Source organism: Piliocolobus tephrosceles, chromosome 6 (genome assembly GCF_002776525.5).
Source record: "Piliocolobus tephrosceles isolate RC106 chromosome 6, ASM277652v3, whole genome shotgun sequence".
Taxonomy (NCBI): domain Eukaryota; kingdom Metazoa; phylum Chordata; class Mammalia; order Primates; family Cercopithecidae; genus Piliocolobus; species Piliocolobus tephrosceles.
In genome coordinates, this window is record NC_045439.1 from 49,263,802 (window position 1) to 49,280,677 (window position 16,876).

Below are 16,876 nucleotides of genomic sequence, written 5' to 3' on the forward strand. Positions count from 1 at the left end.
TGTTAAGAGGGGAAGCGGAGCACGGGATCTCCGAGGGGTCCCAGGTGCCCGGACTCCAGCAGAAGCCGCCCCCGCGGGGGAGCGGAGGCGAGGAAGTGGGCGCCGAGGGGCGTGGGGCGACGGCGTCGGCTGTCAGTGCCAGCAGAGCCGGGGCGGGCACACCTACTCACCGCCCAATCCCCGGCCGTAGCCGCGGCCTTATGAATAAGCAACAAAGCGAAGCGCCCTCCCCCTAGCGTCCCAGACAGCTAGGGAGTCGCCGCCGCCGCAGGGCCCGCCGCGGGGATGCCGAGCGCCTTCGCCGCCGCTGCCTCTGTCCTCCGCGTGCTGCTCCGCTGAAGGCGCACAGGTGAGGACGGGCCCGGCTCCGGCCACTTGGGCGGCCGCGGCTGTAGACGTGGCGCCGGGGCAGGGACGGAACCGGAGCCTCAGTGGCGTGGGGTCGTCCCGGGAGCGTGCAGTCCCGGGAGCGTTGCAGCTCTGGGTGCGCCAGGCGTGCGCCCGGAGCCTCCTCCGGAGCGCGGTGCCCAGGTGCGGGGTGCGCGGGGGCAGCTCCGGGCGCTCTGGGCGCGGCGCGCAGGCCTCGGAGGACTCACGGCACTCCTTGCTCCAGCCCAGCCTCCTAGCTCCGCACCAGCGAGCCGGCCTTTGTGCTGGCGGAGCTTGCAGGGCTGGCTGCTTTTGTGTGGGCTTTTCTTTCTCCCTCCGCTCGCAATCCCGCAGCAGTGAGAGAGAAGTTCCCGAAAACAACGGTTTACTCCTTTCAAACCGTCGATCGCAGTGTCCCCAATGCCACTCAGAGCCCAACAATCGAGGAGCGAATCGGGCTGCGGTCGCCACCGAAATATATCCTGCCACTTTGCAGAAAACAAACAGTTGAGTGTTTAGCGCAGTGATGTCGAGCCTCCTTGCTCAGCCGCTGACCCGTCCCCCAGGACGTGGCTGGAGGACGCTCCTTGGAAAGGTCATTTAATTAGAAAGAGGGCCTGCGGGTTAGACCTGGGGGAGGCGAGGCTCTGCTTGAGACTCTGGAATAGTTGGGAGGTGCAGCCGGAGGTGCCCAAATGTCTCATGTGCCTCGTGGTCACTGACAGAATCTGACCTGTGTAGATTCCAAACATGTGGAACTTTGGCTGGCGAGGAGGCAAGCAGGAGCGAACAAAACAAGTCCGGACCCTTAAGAGTTTGGGTTCTCAAAGATGAGAAATCCTTGACATTCGCAGATGATCCCGAGGATCCGCCTCGCACTTGGCATCCAATTTCAGTGCAGAACTGATGTGGAAGAGAGGAGAGATGGCTGCTTTAAAGTGTCTGCCTTCTTTCTTTGCAAGTTTTAGTTTGAAACTTGAGGGGGAGTGTGGAGTAGTTCGCAAAACCATCCCTAGAGTTCTGAAGGATCTCTTCTCCAAAGGACAAAAATTCTTGAGTGGTCAGAATTCACATGCCTGCTCTTTCTTTTGGTTTATTTCCTTGGTGACAAGTGATGCTGTTGGGCTCCAAGGAGTCTCCTTTAAGCCAAGCATCTACAGTCATTGACTTTGGCACACATGCCAGTGGAACCCCACAGTAGCATCTATTGAAACACACAACCGGGTAAGGTTTCACAGTATCAGAACATTGCTTCTTTTACACACACAGATTTAAAGGTACTCTGACTTGCTCTTATGAATAAAGTGGTATTTTTTGTATTTGTCATAATAATGAACCAAGCACTTGTGCAGCAGACAGATTTGACATTGGTTGAATTTATTCATAAAAATTCCCAAGGCTCACCAAGTGTAAGGTAGCTACAGCAACGGAGCCAATTAGAGAGATGTGAATTTGTCTTTGTTTTCATGGGAGGTTTCTTACTATATATTCCGGAGTTTCCAGATCTTTACAATATTATAATTTGGTATTATAGAAATGGTTTGATGCTAAATATAAGTATAGAATCAAAATGAGGAAAACAGGTTTATCTGTTATGGAAAACGTCCACTCTCCAACTAAAGGTGTCCTTTGCCCTTTATTCTGTAGATGTTTGTCTGAAAAGTTGTGTATGGAATTGTATTTTTGTTAATTGAACTTATAAAAATTCTCACGTAGAGAAGCTGTCTATTCAGAGGGAACCTGGTTTTAATTTTTGTAAAATGAAAACTCATTCCCTAATCAAGATGTGAGGTCAATCTTATTTTTCCATATTGTGTTTACTTGGTGATTATAAGGAAAGTATCTGAAGCTAGTTTCAGCTTCCCTTTAAATGTCAACTACTTAGAGATCTAGTCAAGCAAATGGCTACATTTGTGTACCACAAAAAACAAAAATGAAGTGTCCAATTGGGTCACTGAAATAAACTGTCTGATGGATGGAGAAGAGCTTGTTGATCAAGATTGATCAGGATAGGATTCTGCAGACAGCAGAAGCCTCTCAGGTCACATTGTCTACATGAAAACTGAAAGGGGAAGCTCCATGGGAATAACTTGGTGAAAAAAATGCTACTCCATTTGTGGCTGATGTTATGGATGCTTCAAATTGCTCACATTTCTGTAGTTTGATGGGAATGCATGTCAGTAGCATGCTGGTATCTTATATTGCATGATACTGTACTTTTTTTTTTTTCAAATGGCTTTTATGTCTATATCACTTTTGTGTGTGTTCTCCACCCTTAGAAAAAAATGTAACAAGCATTGTTATTTCTACTTTGCAACAAGAAAACTGAGTTTCAGTGATTTGCCTAAGGTAGAACTGGAACTCAGGTAAACCTATTTTTAAATCTTCAAGTCCATCTCCTTTTACCAGGGATGAGATGATATGCTAGGGGTAATAAGCACGGATATCTTCATTTGTCTACATCACTAATTTGTAGAGACTAAAGCTTGTGGGCTCAGTATGTAGGACTTAGGTATGGTCTTCAGGGATGGTAAATTGCTTTGCTGGTATTTAGTTTCCAGAGTAGCTATTTTGACCCCAGCCTACTTACCTTCTTTACTGCCAGCTCTGGGGCTGCTTTCCTCCTGGGGGACCCTGCTTTTCTTTGTGGTTACTTACTCCTTCTCCTTCCGTTGTGATGGAACATGCTGCTGAAAGGATCGTCTGTTATTCAGCTATTTAATTTATGGTGAAGGATAGCTGCAGCCCAGATCCTAAAGCCAATGTAACAGACCAGTGATGATTGTCAGTAGCACAGTGAATCAGAAATGTGGTACCTTAATGCCATGTGCCACAGCTGGGTTAATAGGGTGAAAGTCTTTATAAGCTCAGCTTTAAATAAATACAATAGTATTGGCAATAAGATAGTATTGGCAGTAAGAACCTTAAGGATTTAAAAAAAGAAAAAGTAAGACAATGATAAATTAGTCATTGAGGAATGGTCATGAAAAGAACAAAATGGGAAGATTGTTAAGACACAAAGACACAAAATGGAAAGATTATGAAGACACAAGGATTATTAAGACACTTTCCCCCTCATCAGAGAGTCACTAATTGTATTTCAAAAGGTGAGATGGCATTTCAATCATGTTGACCTGAAGCTGTAAGACTTGTTACCTGCAACTGTTAGTCTGTTGTGTGTGTGTGTATGAAATAAACTCTGAAACATTAAAATATAGCAGAAATGAGAACATATAAGTTATTGTTAGAGTGGCACATTAAATAAGTAGCCAAAATTGGCTAGGTATTGAATAAAACATACAATTAGACATAGACCATGAAATGTCATTAAAAAAATCTTACAGTACAAAATAAAGACTCTAAACATTCTTTTTCACATTCTTCTACCCTTATTGCTAATTATGTGGCAAAAAAAAGGAATGGTAAAGACTAGTGTTTGTGTGCAAAGAACACAATCTCATTTGAGGTGCTGAGACTTACATGACAATTCATGCTACAGGAGCTAGGAGAAGGGTGGGGAAAGAATGGGCCAGAATGGGACGTGACCTGGGAGGCCAGGCTTTGGATACCTGAGCAGGGAACCACGGGTCGTACAGTGTCATCCTCAAAACTTGGGAGCCTGAATGCTGAGCACGGTGGCTCATGCCTGTAATCCCAACACTTTGGGAGGCCAAAGTGGGTGGATCATGAAGCCAAGAGTTCAAGAGCAGCCTGGCCAACAAGGTGAAACCCCATTTCTACTAAGAATACAAAAATTAGTGGGACATGGTGGTGGGTGCCTATAATCCTAGCTACTCGGTAGGCTGAGGCAGGAGAATTGCTTGAACCTGGGAGGTGGAGGTTGTTTTGAGCCGAGATCATGCCACTGCTCTCCAGCCTGGGCAACAGAGCAAGATTCCATCTCGAAAACAAAACAAAACAAAACAAAAACCAACTTAAGAGCCTGAGATGAGTATTGCACTTAAAAGTGCTATGTATGTGACTGATGATGGTGTTTATACTGGGCACCATGGTGCGGGGTTGCATTATTAGATATGGACCTTGGCAATTGTATATTTGGGGACATTATATGCTGTGTTGGAGGAAAGCAGAGAGTTGTGCGGCAAAGGTAGGGACCTTGAATTCTTACAGAATCCAAAAGATCAAAAAGAGACACTATTCCTTAGGCAAGTTACTTATCCTCTACTGGCCTGTTGTTTTCCTCATCTAAAAAGTGGGAATAATGACAGTATCTACCTTATTAAGTTATTGTAAGGATTAAATAAGATAATTTCCATTGGGCACTTAGAATGCTTGGCACATAGCAGCTCCCAAGTGGTAGCTATCTTTGATTGATTATTGCAATTTTTAGTCTTCAGAATAAACTAGCTGGGTGTGGTAGCTCACACCTCTAATCCCAGCAATTTGGGAGACTGAGGCGGGCGAATCATGAGGTCAAGGGATTGAGACCATCCCAGCCAACATGGTGAAACCCCATCTCTACTAAAAACACAAAAATTAGCTGGGAGTGGTGGCGTGCGCTTGTGGTCCCAGCTACTTGGGAGGCTGAGGGAGGAGAATCGCTTGAACCTGGGAAGCGGAGGTTGCTGTGAGCTGAGATCTCGCCACTGCACTCCAGCCTGGTGACAGAGTGAGACTTTGTCTCAAAAAAAAAAAAAAAAAAAAAAAAAAAATCTGGATTATGTAAAATACTGGATTATATAAAATAGATTGGAGAGGAGAGAGCCTAGACAAGGTCATCGATTAAGAGGCATTTAAAATACTAACAATCCAATGAGGTGATCAGAAGTTACAATTCCAAAAGAAGTTATGAGAGGAGGATCCACAGCAGTTGTGAATCTAGAATGTAAAGGAGAGAAGAGTTCAAGGTGGCCACCAAAGTTCAGATGAAGATGGTTGTGTTTGAAGTGTCATCAAAGTAACTTACAGTCGACAATGAAAAGCCAAGATGAGGTAGCTTTCTTCACCTACCCCACAGTAGCTCTCTGTAGTTTTTGTGTATATCATAAGAAAAGGAAAATATAAAGCAAACTGTCACCAGTTTATTGGCAAACTCTACAGCCCTCCCTTGTCTTGAGTACTCTTGGGGCGATGCTCATTGTGCCTTAATATTATATGTGAAACTCAGTTTACAATGGAAATAGTAGCTTCATCACTGGTGAGAATGATTTAACATATTGGTTTCCCTTTTGTGTTTTCATTTTGGTAACGTACTGAAATAGCAGTATTCATTTTAGTTGGAAAAAATATTGACCCAGTGCTTACAAAATCTGATTAACCAGATGGCCAAGGCTGATATTTTTTTATGTTGCCTTTCATTTGTCTTTGAAACTTGAATATGCCTAGACTTGACAAAGAAACAGATTCTGGACTGTAGCTATGTAAGATTGTCAAAGATAATGCCTGACAGAACAGCTTATCTTGCTCACTGGTGGCAGAAATGCAGTAAATTGTTCAGAAGACTGCCAAGCTATTAGGATAGATACCTTGATAGCAAATGATCGACAAAGTGCTACTGACCTGCTCTGAAGGAGATGCTTTTTAAGCTATTCAAAGCTGATACCCAACATCGGTTGGTAATTTGGTTAGAGCTTATTTATCTGAATTAATTTGCATCGAGAGAGACAGTGAAAAGAAAGCAGCATCCAAATACACAGTGGGAGGGAAAAGTAAGAGGAATGTTCTTTTTGTTTGTTTGTTAAATATTCTTATGATTGAGCTAATTGAAGATAATTAAGACATAGAATTCTAATATGCAATGGAATCTCTCCTCCTTCCACTTCTTCCAGCAAAGTGGGCTATAGACATTCATCTGTTTGTTCAGCCAATATTTACTGAGCATTTCTTCTGTGCCAGGCACATTGCCAGGAAGGGGATACAGTATTGAGGAAAAAGGAAAAGGCTCATAGCCTTAAAATATGGTTGCAGATGGTTATTTAGGTTTAGAAATATTGTTGAATTGACAACAGTCTTCTCTTATTTATTCTTGAGCGTCATGTAACTCCCATTGTGGGACATCAGACTAAAGGGAGTGACTACATGAACCTATACTGGGCTTTGAAAGATGGAGAAAATCCGGGAATTTGAAGGTCATCTATCAGTTTATCTGAGTTGCAGGCGTGTTCCCTGTTATTCTTCTTACAGGTTGCCTTTTTTCCTTTTAACGTACAAGCGTTGCTTTCAATAGTGGGGAGAGGGAACATATGGCCTCGATACACAGACATAGAGAAAGCTTGCATAAATGCCTATGAAAAAGGGGAAAAAAGCAAATTGTTGTGGTTCACCCCCACTCTTTCTGTTGTAATTGAATTTAGAAAGCAGGTGGCTGACAATCACAGAAGGAAAGTCTTTTGGAGCAATAGCAGAATTCCCTTCACACAAAACTTCTAAAACCCAAGATACAGATGAAAATAAAACTTTGTAGGAAAATTATGTTTTGGAAAGGCAGTGGGGCTGTATTAAGTCTTTATTATTTATGCCTTCTTCCCTTGGTCTGATTTGTTTGTAAAATTTTTCTCTCAGTCCACACGACTCCATAACATACACATAACACATAAAGCATCTGCTCCACCATTTGAGTGCCTTTCCTACTTGATGGCAACATTATAGGAATATAGAAATATTTGTATTTTTATTTTATGTCATATAGGTGAGGTATAAGAATAAAATCATGGATGAAGAAGGGATTTCAATGATTATCTTAATTCCTCATTTTGTCAAAGGAGAAACTGGGGCCACTTACTCAGTATCATATAGCAAGTTTTAACATCAATAAAGCTACGATTCAGGAATCATTTTTCTGATGCCAGCCCAAGTCCCTCTAAACTCTATTACCATTCATGATGGCCTGGGGTTTTCAGATTTTTATTCAGAAGTATGGGGTCATGTGGGCCAATGTTTTAGGCCACACGTTTAGTAAGATTTCACTGAATAGAACAAGTATTTGTTTAGGAAGGAGCAGCTACCTGAATGGGTCAGGAATGAACCACAGAGTTCTATAGCTTTTATGACTCTTCAAGCACATAGATAGAATTTAGTAGGTGAATTTGTCTGAACAGAAACCCAAAGGTATAATTTCATTGATTGTCAATACTCTTGTTTCACAGCTATCATATATATATATATATATATATATATATTTTGAGATGGAGTTTCCCTCTGTCACCCAGGCTGGAGTGCAGTGGCACGATCTTGGCTCACTGCAAGCTCCGCCTCCCAGGTTCATGCCATTCTCCTGCCTCAGCCTCCTGAATAGCTGGGACTACAGGCGCCCGCCACTACTCCCGGCTAATTTTTTTGTATTTTTAGTGGAGACGGGGTTTCACCGTGTGAGCCAGGATGTTCTCAATCTCCTGGCCTCATGATCCGCTCGCCTCAGCCTCCCAAAGTGCTGGGATTACAGGTGTGAGCCACTGCGCCAGGCCTCATATGTTTTTGTTGTTGTTGTTGTTGTTGTCTGTTTGTTTTTGAGACGGGCTTTTCTCTGTTGCCCAGAATGGAGTGTAGTGGTGTGATCATGGCTCACTGCAGTCTTGACTTTTCGGGCTCAAGTGATTTTCCCACTTCAACCACCTGAGTAGCTGGATCGACTGGCATGTGCCTGGCTAATTTTGTAGAGATGAGATTCTGCCATGTTGCTCAGGTTGGTCTCAAACTCTTGGACTCAGATGATCCTCCTGCCTTGGCCTCCCAAAGCATTGGGACTACAGGTATGAGCCACTGCACCTGGCCCCTTCACTACGTTTTTGTTTTAAGGAAGGCAAATAGAGGCATCAAGCCAAATTCAGTGATCTGTTACCTGGATATGAATTAGAGTACATCCTGGCTCATCTAAAGTACAGTGATAACTAATGTCCAGAATGTTGACATGCTGTGGCCCATGCTGTTTCCTCTTTATCAAATATCTTTGCCATTTTCTCTTTTTTAAAAAGAACAATGCAGCCAGGTGTAGTGGCTCATGCCTGTAATCCCAGCACTTTGGGAGGCTGAGATGGGTGGATCGCTTGAGGTCAGGAGTTCGAGACCAGCCTGGCCAAATGGTGAAACCCTGTCTCTACTAAAAATACAAAAATTAGCTGGGTGTGATGGCGGGCACCTGTAATCCCAGCTACTTAGGAAGTTGCGGCAGGAGAATCGATTGAACCCAGAAGGTGGAGGGAGCAGTGAGCTGAGATCGTACCACCGCACTCCAACCTGGGTGACAGAGCAAGACTCTTGTCTCAAAAAAAAAAAAAAAAAAAAAGGTGGGGACAGTGGCTCATGCCTGTAATCCTAGCACATTGGAAGGTTGAGGCAGGTGGATCACTTGGGGTCAGAAGTTCAAGACCAGCCTGGCCCTCTCTATTAAAAATACAAAAATTAGCTGGTTGTGGTAGTGGGCACCTGTAATCCCAGCTACTTGGGAGACTGAGGCAGGAGAATCACTTGAACCTGGGTGACGGAGGCTGCAGTGAGCCGAGATGGCATCAGTGCACTCCAGCCTGGGCAACAGAGTGAGACCCCATCTCAAAAACAAACATACAAACAAAAACAATGCTAGCTAACAGTATGTAATTTAATATTCAGATATGTTTGTTTCAAACCCCCATTTGCATATGAGGAAACTTAGCATCCCTCTCATTATCCTTGCAGATTCTTTAGGGACTTACGTTTCTTTTAGTCATCTCTGGCTTCCGTTGTCTTCTGCTAAATTTGTAATCCCTGATATGCTGTTTCTTTTCTGCACATGACACTATTATACTCATGATGCCATTCCATTCCTGTATTTCTCTGAAGCTTCGTGGACTCAAGATTTCTGTGTAACAAATTACCCCAAAGCTTAGTGGCTTGAAATAACAATAATTATTTGTTATTTTGTACCAGTTCTATGCATCACAAATTTGGAAGTAACTTAGCTGCGTGGTTCTGCCACAAAGTCTTTCAAGAAGGTGTAGTCAAGATGTCAGCCAGGGGTGCAATCATCCAAAGGGCTGACTGGGGCTGCTGGACCAATTTCCAAGATGGTACACTCATATGGTGGTGGTAGTTGGCAGGAAGCCTTGGCTCTAAATCCATGGATTCCTTTTTTTCTCATGTAGAAAAAGTCAGTCTTCTTGTGCTGTGTGGTGGTGCGTGCCTGTGGTCCTACTTAGGAGCTTGATGCAGGAGGATTGCTAGAGCCCAGGAGTTCAAGTCCAGCCTGGGGAAAGAAAAAAAGAGAAGGAAGGGGAGGGGAGCTCACACCTGTAATTTCAGCACTTTGGGAGGCTGAGGCAGTTGGATCGCTTGAGGTCAGGAGTTCAAGACTAGTCTGGCCAACATAGTGAAACCCCATCTCTAATAAAAATACAAAAATTAGCTGGGCATGGTGGTGCAAGCCTGTAGTCCCAGATACTCGGGAGGCTGAGGCACAAGAACTCGGGAGCTGGAGGTTGCAGTGAGCTGACTGGCACTGCATTCCAGCCTGGGCAACAGAGTGAAACTCTGTCTCAAAAAAAAAAAAAAAAAAGAAAAGAAAAAGAAAAAGAAAAGAAACAAAAAAAGGAGGAAGGAAAGAAAATTCAGCCTTCTTTTTGTCTTCAGCCATGTAGATCATGTACTGAGGACTTTACCTTTCTTCCTTCTTGAAAGGACCTACAAGACTAAATGAGATAACACATGGAAGCTTTGAAACTCCTTAAGGGAAGAAGACCCTATGATAATAAATTTATAAATTTCACATGTGCACATCATTTGCTTAACTTAGATCATTGAATGATTAGACATGAAAGAAAGAAAAAAATGTAAACTTTATAAAGTTGAGGTTTTTATTTTAGAATTTTAGTTTCAAGGTTTAATTTTCTAGAAAACTTGCAGCATCTCTGAGAAATTTCTAGATGATGGGAAGAGAAAAGGTCCTACACAGCAAAATAGATAAAAAAAAAAAAAAAAGAACTGAAACCCTTAAATTAAAATTTATATTAAAATTAACAATTTTAATATAGTTTTAGTTGTAATGAGAATGTGAGTAGTTTATTTTAAATACTACAATACTTTTTTTAATCTTATAATAATGGATATTCAATAAAGATTGCTAATTTTAAAATATATTTTGTTTTTTTCTGAAACTATTAACCTTGCTTAAACTCTTAAACCTTTTCTAATCCTTCAATTTTGAAACATGTTTTGTCTGTAATTTGTATAGTTGTTACAAAGAATAACAAATGATTTAAGCATTTAAAATACATATTTTCTTTCTTTCTTTTTTTTTTTTTTTTTTTTTTTCTCTAGTCAACGAAAGGGACACTTTATTGAGGCTCTAAGGCCATGGGGCCTGGGCAGAAGGCTGCTGCCCTTCGAGGAAGGAAGAACCTTATTTGACCTTCTTCTTGGGGTGCAGGTTGTTGCTGTGGCCACATTTCTTCTTGCGGCAGTTGATAGCATGGGGGTGCAGGCAAGCATAGCGCTTGCAGCAGATCATCTTGTCGCAGTTGTATTTCTGGGTGAGCTGGCGGAGGAAAGGCTCAATAATGCCACCTCTCAGGCACAGCAACAGGTTTAGGGTTGACTTTTTCTGGATGTTGTAGCCTGAGAGAGTGTGGCCATCCTCTAGCTGTTTCCCAGCAAGTATCAGACGCTGCTGGTCAGGTGGGATACCCCTTCTTGTCTTGAATTTTGGCTTTGACATTCTAAATGGTGTCACTGGGCTCAATCTCAAGGGTGATGGTCTTGCCTGTGAGGGTCTTCACAAAGATCTGCATCTCTGCATCTGCTGCTCGGCTGCCTTGCTGAAGAAAAAGAGCTAAAAGACATATTTTCATTGAAAACTATTTACTTACTTTTAAAAACTCTTAAAAGTAACTGGTATTCAGCATTTAATGATGATATTTAGTGTTTTCAAACACACTTTTCTTAGTCCATTTGGGCTGCTATAACATAATAAACAGGATGTTTGTAAACAACAGAAGTTTATTGCTCACAGTTCTGGAGACTGGGAAGTCCGAGGTCAAGGTGTCAGTAGATTTGGTGTCTGGGTAGGGCCTACTTTCTGGTTCACAGAAGGCACCTTTTCGCTGTGTCCTACATGGTGGAAGGGGCCAGGGAGCTCTTGGGGTGTCTCTTTATTTTATTATTTCGAGATGGAGTTTCCTTCTTGTCGCCCAGGCTGGACTGTGATGGCACGATCTCGGCCCATTGCAACCTCTGCCTCCTGGGTTCAAGTGATTCACCTTCCTCAGCCTCCCAAGTAGCTGGGATTACAGATGCCTGCCACCACACCTAGCTAATTTTTTTGTATTTTTAGTCGAGACGGGGTTTCACCATGTTGGCCAGGCTGGTTTTGAACTCCTGACCTCAGGTGATCTGACTGCCTCTGTCTCCCAAAGTGCTGGGATTACAGGCGTGAGCCACCTCGCCTGGCCCTCTTTTATTTATTTATTTATTTTTGAGATGGAGTCTCCTGTCTAGGTTGGAGTGCAGTGGCATGATCTTAGCTCACTGCAACCTCCACCTCCCAGGTTTAGGCAATTCTCTTGCCTCAGCCTCCCGAGCAGCTGGGATTACAGGTTTGCACCACCATACCTGGCTAATTTTTGTATTTTTATTAGAGATGGGGTTTCACCATGTTGGCCAGGCTGGTCTCAAACTCCTGACCTCAAGTGATCTGCTGGTCTCGGCCTCCTAAAATGCTGGGATTACAGGCATAGGCCACTGTGCCTGGCCTGGGGTCTCTCTCTCTTTTTTTTTTTTTTTTTTTGAGACAGAGTTTTGCTCTTATTGCATAGCCTGTAGTGCAATGGCATGATCTCAGCTCACTGTAATCTCCGCCTTCCAGGTTCAAACGATTCTCTCGCCACAGCCTGCTGAGTAGCTGAGATTACAGATGCCCGCTACCACTCCCAGCTAATTTTTGTATTTTTAGTAGAGACGGGGTTTCACGATGTTGGCCAGGCTGGTCTCTAACTCCTGACCTCAGGTGATGCACTCACATTGGCCTCCCAAAGTGCTGGGATTACAGGTGTGAGCCACCGTGCCTAGCCCTGGGGTCTCTTTTATAAGGGCACAAATCCCATTCATGAGGGTTCTGCCCTCATGAAGTCATCACTTCTCAAAGGCCTCACTTCCTAATACCAACATGTTGCTGATTAGGTTTCAACACATGAATTCTGGGGGCCGCAAGCATTCAGAATGTGGCAACACTTAAAAAGTTATTTGAATGAATGTATAAGACTTACTTTTTATTTCTTTGACATGTTGCTATTTCTACATCATTTGACTACATGGTTAATAGAGGAATTTGGAGAGAATATTGCAAATGTGACTTCAAGGGTAATTTATTTCAAGTAGGTATTTAAGAAACAATGAACTTAATACTTGAACTATGTGTACCTTTTTCTAGGAAACCTAAAGTTAAATCAGCAAAATTCAGCAGGGAAAAATGAACTGGGTTATCCATGTCTCAAAGGTACAAAGAAATAGAACAGTCCTCTCCTACCTACCATCTCTGTGTGTTATAAAGTCAAGGAGATTATTTTACTTACGGTTTAATTTAAAGAGACTTATTTACAACACGTATTTATATGACAGTTTGATATGCTTTATTTTTCTGCAGGATTCAATTACTGGACTTGTCAACTCTGCCAGTGTACGTGCCATTTCTCTTCCACTATGAGTGGACCGATTGTATTGCACATTTGTCTGGCTTTCTGTAGCCTTCTACTTTTCAGCGTTGCCACACAATGTCTGGCCTTCCCCAAAATAGAAAGGAGGGAGATAGGACATGTTCATGCGGAAAAAGGGCAGTCTGATAAGATGAACACCGATGACCTAGAAAATAGCTCCATTACCTCAAAGCAGACTCCCCAACTGGTGGTCTCTGAAGATCCAATGATGGTGTCAGCAGGACCATCGGCAACATCATTAAATAAAGCATTCTCTATTAACAAAGAAACCCAGCCTGGACGAGCTGGGCTCATGCAGACTGAACGCCCTGGTGTTTCCACTGCTACTGAGTCAGCTGTCCCAGCAGTTGAAGAAGTATTTGGTTCTAGCCAACCAGAGAGAATATCTCCTGAAAGTGGACTTTCCAAGGCCATGTTAACCATTGCTATCACTGCGACTGCTTCTCTGACCATTGATGGAAAGGAGGAACTCCTTACAAGCACTAACTTTCAGCCCATTGTAGAAGAGATCACAGAAACCACAAAAGGTTTTCTGAAGTATATGGATAACCAATCACTTGCAACTGAAAGTCAGGAAGGAGCTGGTTTGGGACATTCACCTTCGTTCTATGTGAATACTAAGGAAATGCTAACCACCAATCCGAGGACTGAGAAATTTGAAGCAGACACAGACCACAGGACAACTTATTTTCCTGGTGCTGAGTCCACAGCAGGCACTGAGCCTGGAAGCCTCACACCTGATAAGGAGAAACCTTCGCAGATGACAGCTGATAACACCCAGGCTGCTGCCACCAAGCAACCACTTGCAACTTCCGAGTACACCCTGAGTGTTGAGCCAGAAACTGACAGTCTGCTGGGAGCCCCAGAAGTCACAGTGAGTGTCAGCACAGCTGTTCCAGCTGTCTCTGCCTTAAGTGATGCGTGGGATGACACCAAATTAGAGAGTGTAAGCCGGATAAGGACCCCCAAGCTTGGAGACAATGAAGAGACTCAGGTGAGAACGGAGATGTCTCAGACAGCACAAGTAAACCATGAGGGTATGGAAGGGGGCCAGCCTTGGACAGAGGCTGCAGAGGTGGCTCTGGAGCTGCCTGAAGGGGAAACACACACGGGCACAGCCCTGCTAATAGTGCATGGGAATGAGAGATCACCTGCTTTCACCGATCCAAGTTCATTTACCCCCACAAGTCTAATGGAAGACATGAAAGTTTCCATTGTGAACTTGCTCCAAAGTACGGGAGACTTCACGGAATCTACCAAGGAAAACAATGCTCTGTTTTTCTTAGAGACCACTGTTTCTGTCTCAGAATATGAGTCTGAGGCAGACCAACTGTTGGGAAATACAATGAAAGGTAAAAGAAAGAAAAAGAAAAACAAGCTTTGGTTTAATTTAGAAACTTTCAATTTTTTTTTTAATGGCAATTTAGAAATAGATTGAAGTTTTAATGAAAAGCAGGCCAGGTGCAGTGGCTCATGCCTATAATCCCAGCATTTTGGGAGGCCAAGGTGGGAGGATTGCTTGAGCCCAGGAGTTTGAGACCAGCCTGGGTGATATAGTGAGACCCCTTCTCTGAAAAGGATTAAAAAAATGAAATTTGAAAAATAAAGAAAAGCAGAAGCATACAAATACATCATCTATTTTATATAAAAATTACACCCAATTCCTGTCACCCCAGCACTTTGGGAGGCCAAGGCAGGCAGCTCACTTGAGGTCAGGCGTTCGAGACCAGCCTCGCCAACATGGTGAAACCCCATCTCTACTAAAATACAAAAATTAGCTGGGCGTGGTGGCAGGTGCCTGTAATCCCAGCTACTCAGGAGGCTGAGATAGGAGAATTGCTTGAACCTGGGAGGCAGAGGTTGCAGTGAGCCAAGAGTGTGCCACTGCACTCCAGCCTGGGTGACAAGAGCGAAACTTCCTCTCAAAAAAGAAAAAGAAAAAAAAATTACACCCAAATATAAATCCTGCCTATAGACCAGTGTTCTTTAATGGGGGATAGTTTTGTTTTGCTTTACCCTTCCCCCAGGGGACATTTAGCAATGTTTGGAGACCTTTTTCATTGTTAGAACTGAGGGGTGCTAAGATATTGCTAAATATCTTAGACTACGTAGGACAGCCCCTCATAACAAAGAATTATCCCAGCCAACATGTTAATAGCTCTGAGGCTGAGAAACCCTGATACTATTATTTTTATTTTAGACTAATATTTTTCAAACATTTTACTATGAAAATGTATAAATATACAAGAAAATATGAAAGAATTAGCTATATGTTTAAACTGTAATAAATAATCTTGGATACTTACATACACATTGTTGTAAAATATGCTCACATCCCTTATATTTCTTACAAAAAAAGTTTTAGGTAAGTACTGTAGTTATCTCATGGTATTAACTATATGAATTTTCTAATTTTGTTTTCCTAAAATGAGAACATTTAGAAATAAGGAAGGGTAGGTAGGGTGGAAGATAAATCATCTGCTTGCTTGGTTCTGCATTTTCTACTTTCTTTTGGCCTTTGCGTCTGTGAATATTATAACCTGAAAAGCCTTCTATTTGTTTTGATGGATAATGGTTTTCTTTTATTATGGGTAGTTGGACAGATAACAACATTGGAAAGGAAAAGCTTACTGTAATGTTTACATGCTCATTTCAAATTGTTTTGGAACATGTACAATGTGTTACTTCAGCCAATTAGCCCAATTAATGGAAAATATCAAATCAGTAATATGTTTTATAAGGTGTTGAGATTGAATTAAAATGGTGAAAGATCACCTGATAAATGACAAAAGAAAGATTGAATTTTACATGTCAATTCATTTTTATTTAAAGACTGAAAGACCTAGTATGCTGTTAAGTTTTCATAGAAGCTTCCATAAAATGTCTTGTAAGTTGGTTTTTACATGGAGTTGGGTTCACATGGCCATGAAGACCTTAGATAGGACTGAGCAACAAGTTTACTTCAGTTCTTCATAGAACTTTTATTTTTGGAGCATTAAGTCATATAGCCCCAGATTGTTCACTGCACAATTGAATCCATGATTCTTGTGTACTAAACTTGTATTGGCTTCTATTAATACAGCCTAACAAGTAAAATGGAATTGGTAATTTCCTGATTATTTTGATTTTTGAATATTGTACTTAGTCATAATTGCCTCAGCAAATTGTAATCTTTTAACAGGCCACTTCTTTTTATTCTTAGCACATAGCACAATTCCTGGCACATAGTAGGTACTCAGTAAATATCCTTTCAATGGATTTCCAAATGAGGATAGAAAACCATGCAGGCCTACCTTATCCAAAATCGAACAATTTCTAAATGTTCTTTGTACCAAGAGGAACAGTCAATTTATTCCTTTTGTTTTACTTTTTTTTTTGTTCCATAGAGTTAAAAGGAATGGGAAAGATTGCAGTTATTGACAGCAGTTGTTATAGAATAGCCAAAATGTTTTACTACTCAGTTTGAGGTGATCATAAGTATTTTTCTGAAGTAAACAACTCAAATGCTAATCATTTAGAGTCCAGGGACCACCTAGGACATTATCTTCTTCAGAATATGCACTGATTTATTGGTGTTTTTGGATATTATTAACAGATGAGTACGTTGAGATTATAGTTAGCCCTTTCACTCAGCTGCTTCAACTGAAGATCAGGTTTTAAAAATAATCTATAGGCCGGGTATGGTGGTTTAAGCCTGTAACCCCAGCAGTTTAGGAGGCCGAGACAGGCGGATCACGAGGTCAGGAGATCGAGACCACGAGGTCAGGCTAACACGGTGAAACCCCGTCTCTACTAAAAAATACAAAAAACTAGCCGGGCGAGGTGGCAGGCGCCTGTAGTCCCAGCTACTCGGGAGGCTGAGGCTGGAG

General features: G+C 42.4%; 1 protein-coding gene and 1 pseudogene across 2 annotated transcripts in view; one reads left to right on the forward strand and one right to left on the reverse strand.

The window, feature by feature from the left end:
• The first annotated feature begins 226 nt into the window (after nucleotides 1–226).
• Nucleotides 227–16,876, forward strand: part of ARMH4 (armadillo like helical domain containing 4) — a 155,945-nt gene continuing 139,295 nt past the window's right edge. For both annotated transcript variants that reach the window (XM_023231328.2, XM_023231336.2), the window contains exons 1-2: nucleotides 227–349; nucleotides 12,938–14,359. In XM_023231328.2, the coding sequence (XP_023087096.1) occupies nucleotides 12,994–14,359 (1,366 nt within the window). In that variant the 5' untranslated portion in view covers nucleotides 227–349; nucleotides 12,938–12,993. The remainder of the gene's footprint in view (nucleotides 350–12,937; nucleotides 14,360–16,876) is intronic.
• On the reverse strand, nucleotides 10,700–11,120 carry LOC111555370 (annotated as a pseudogene).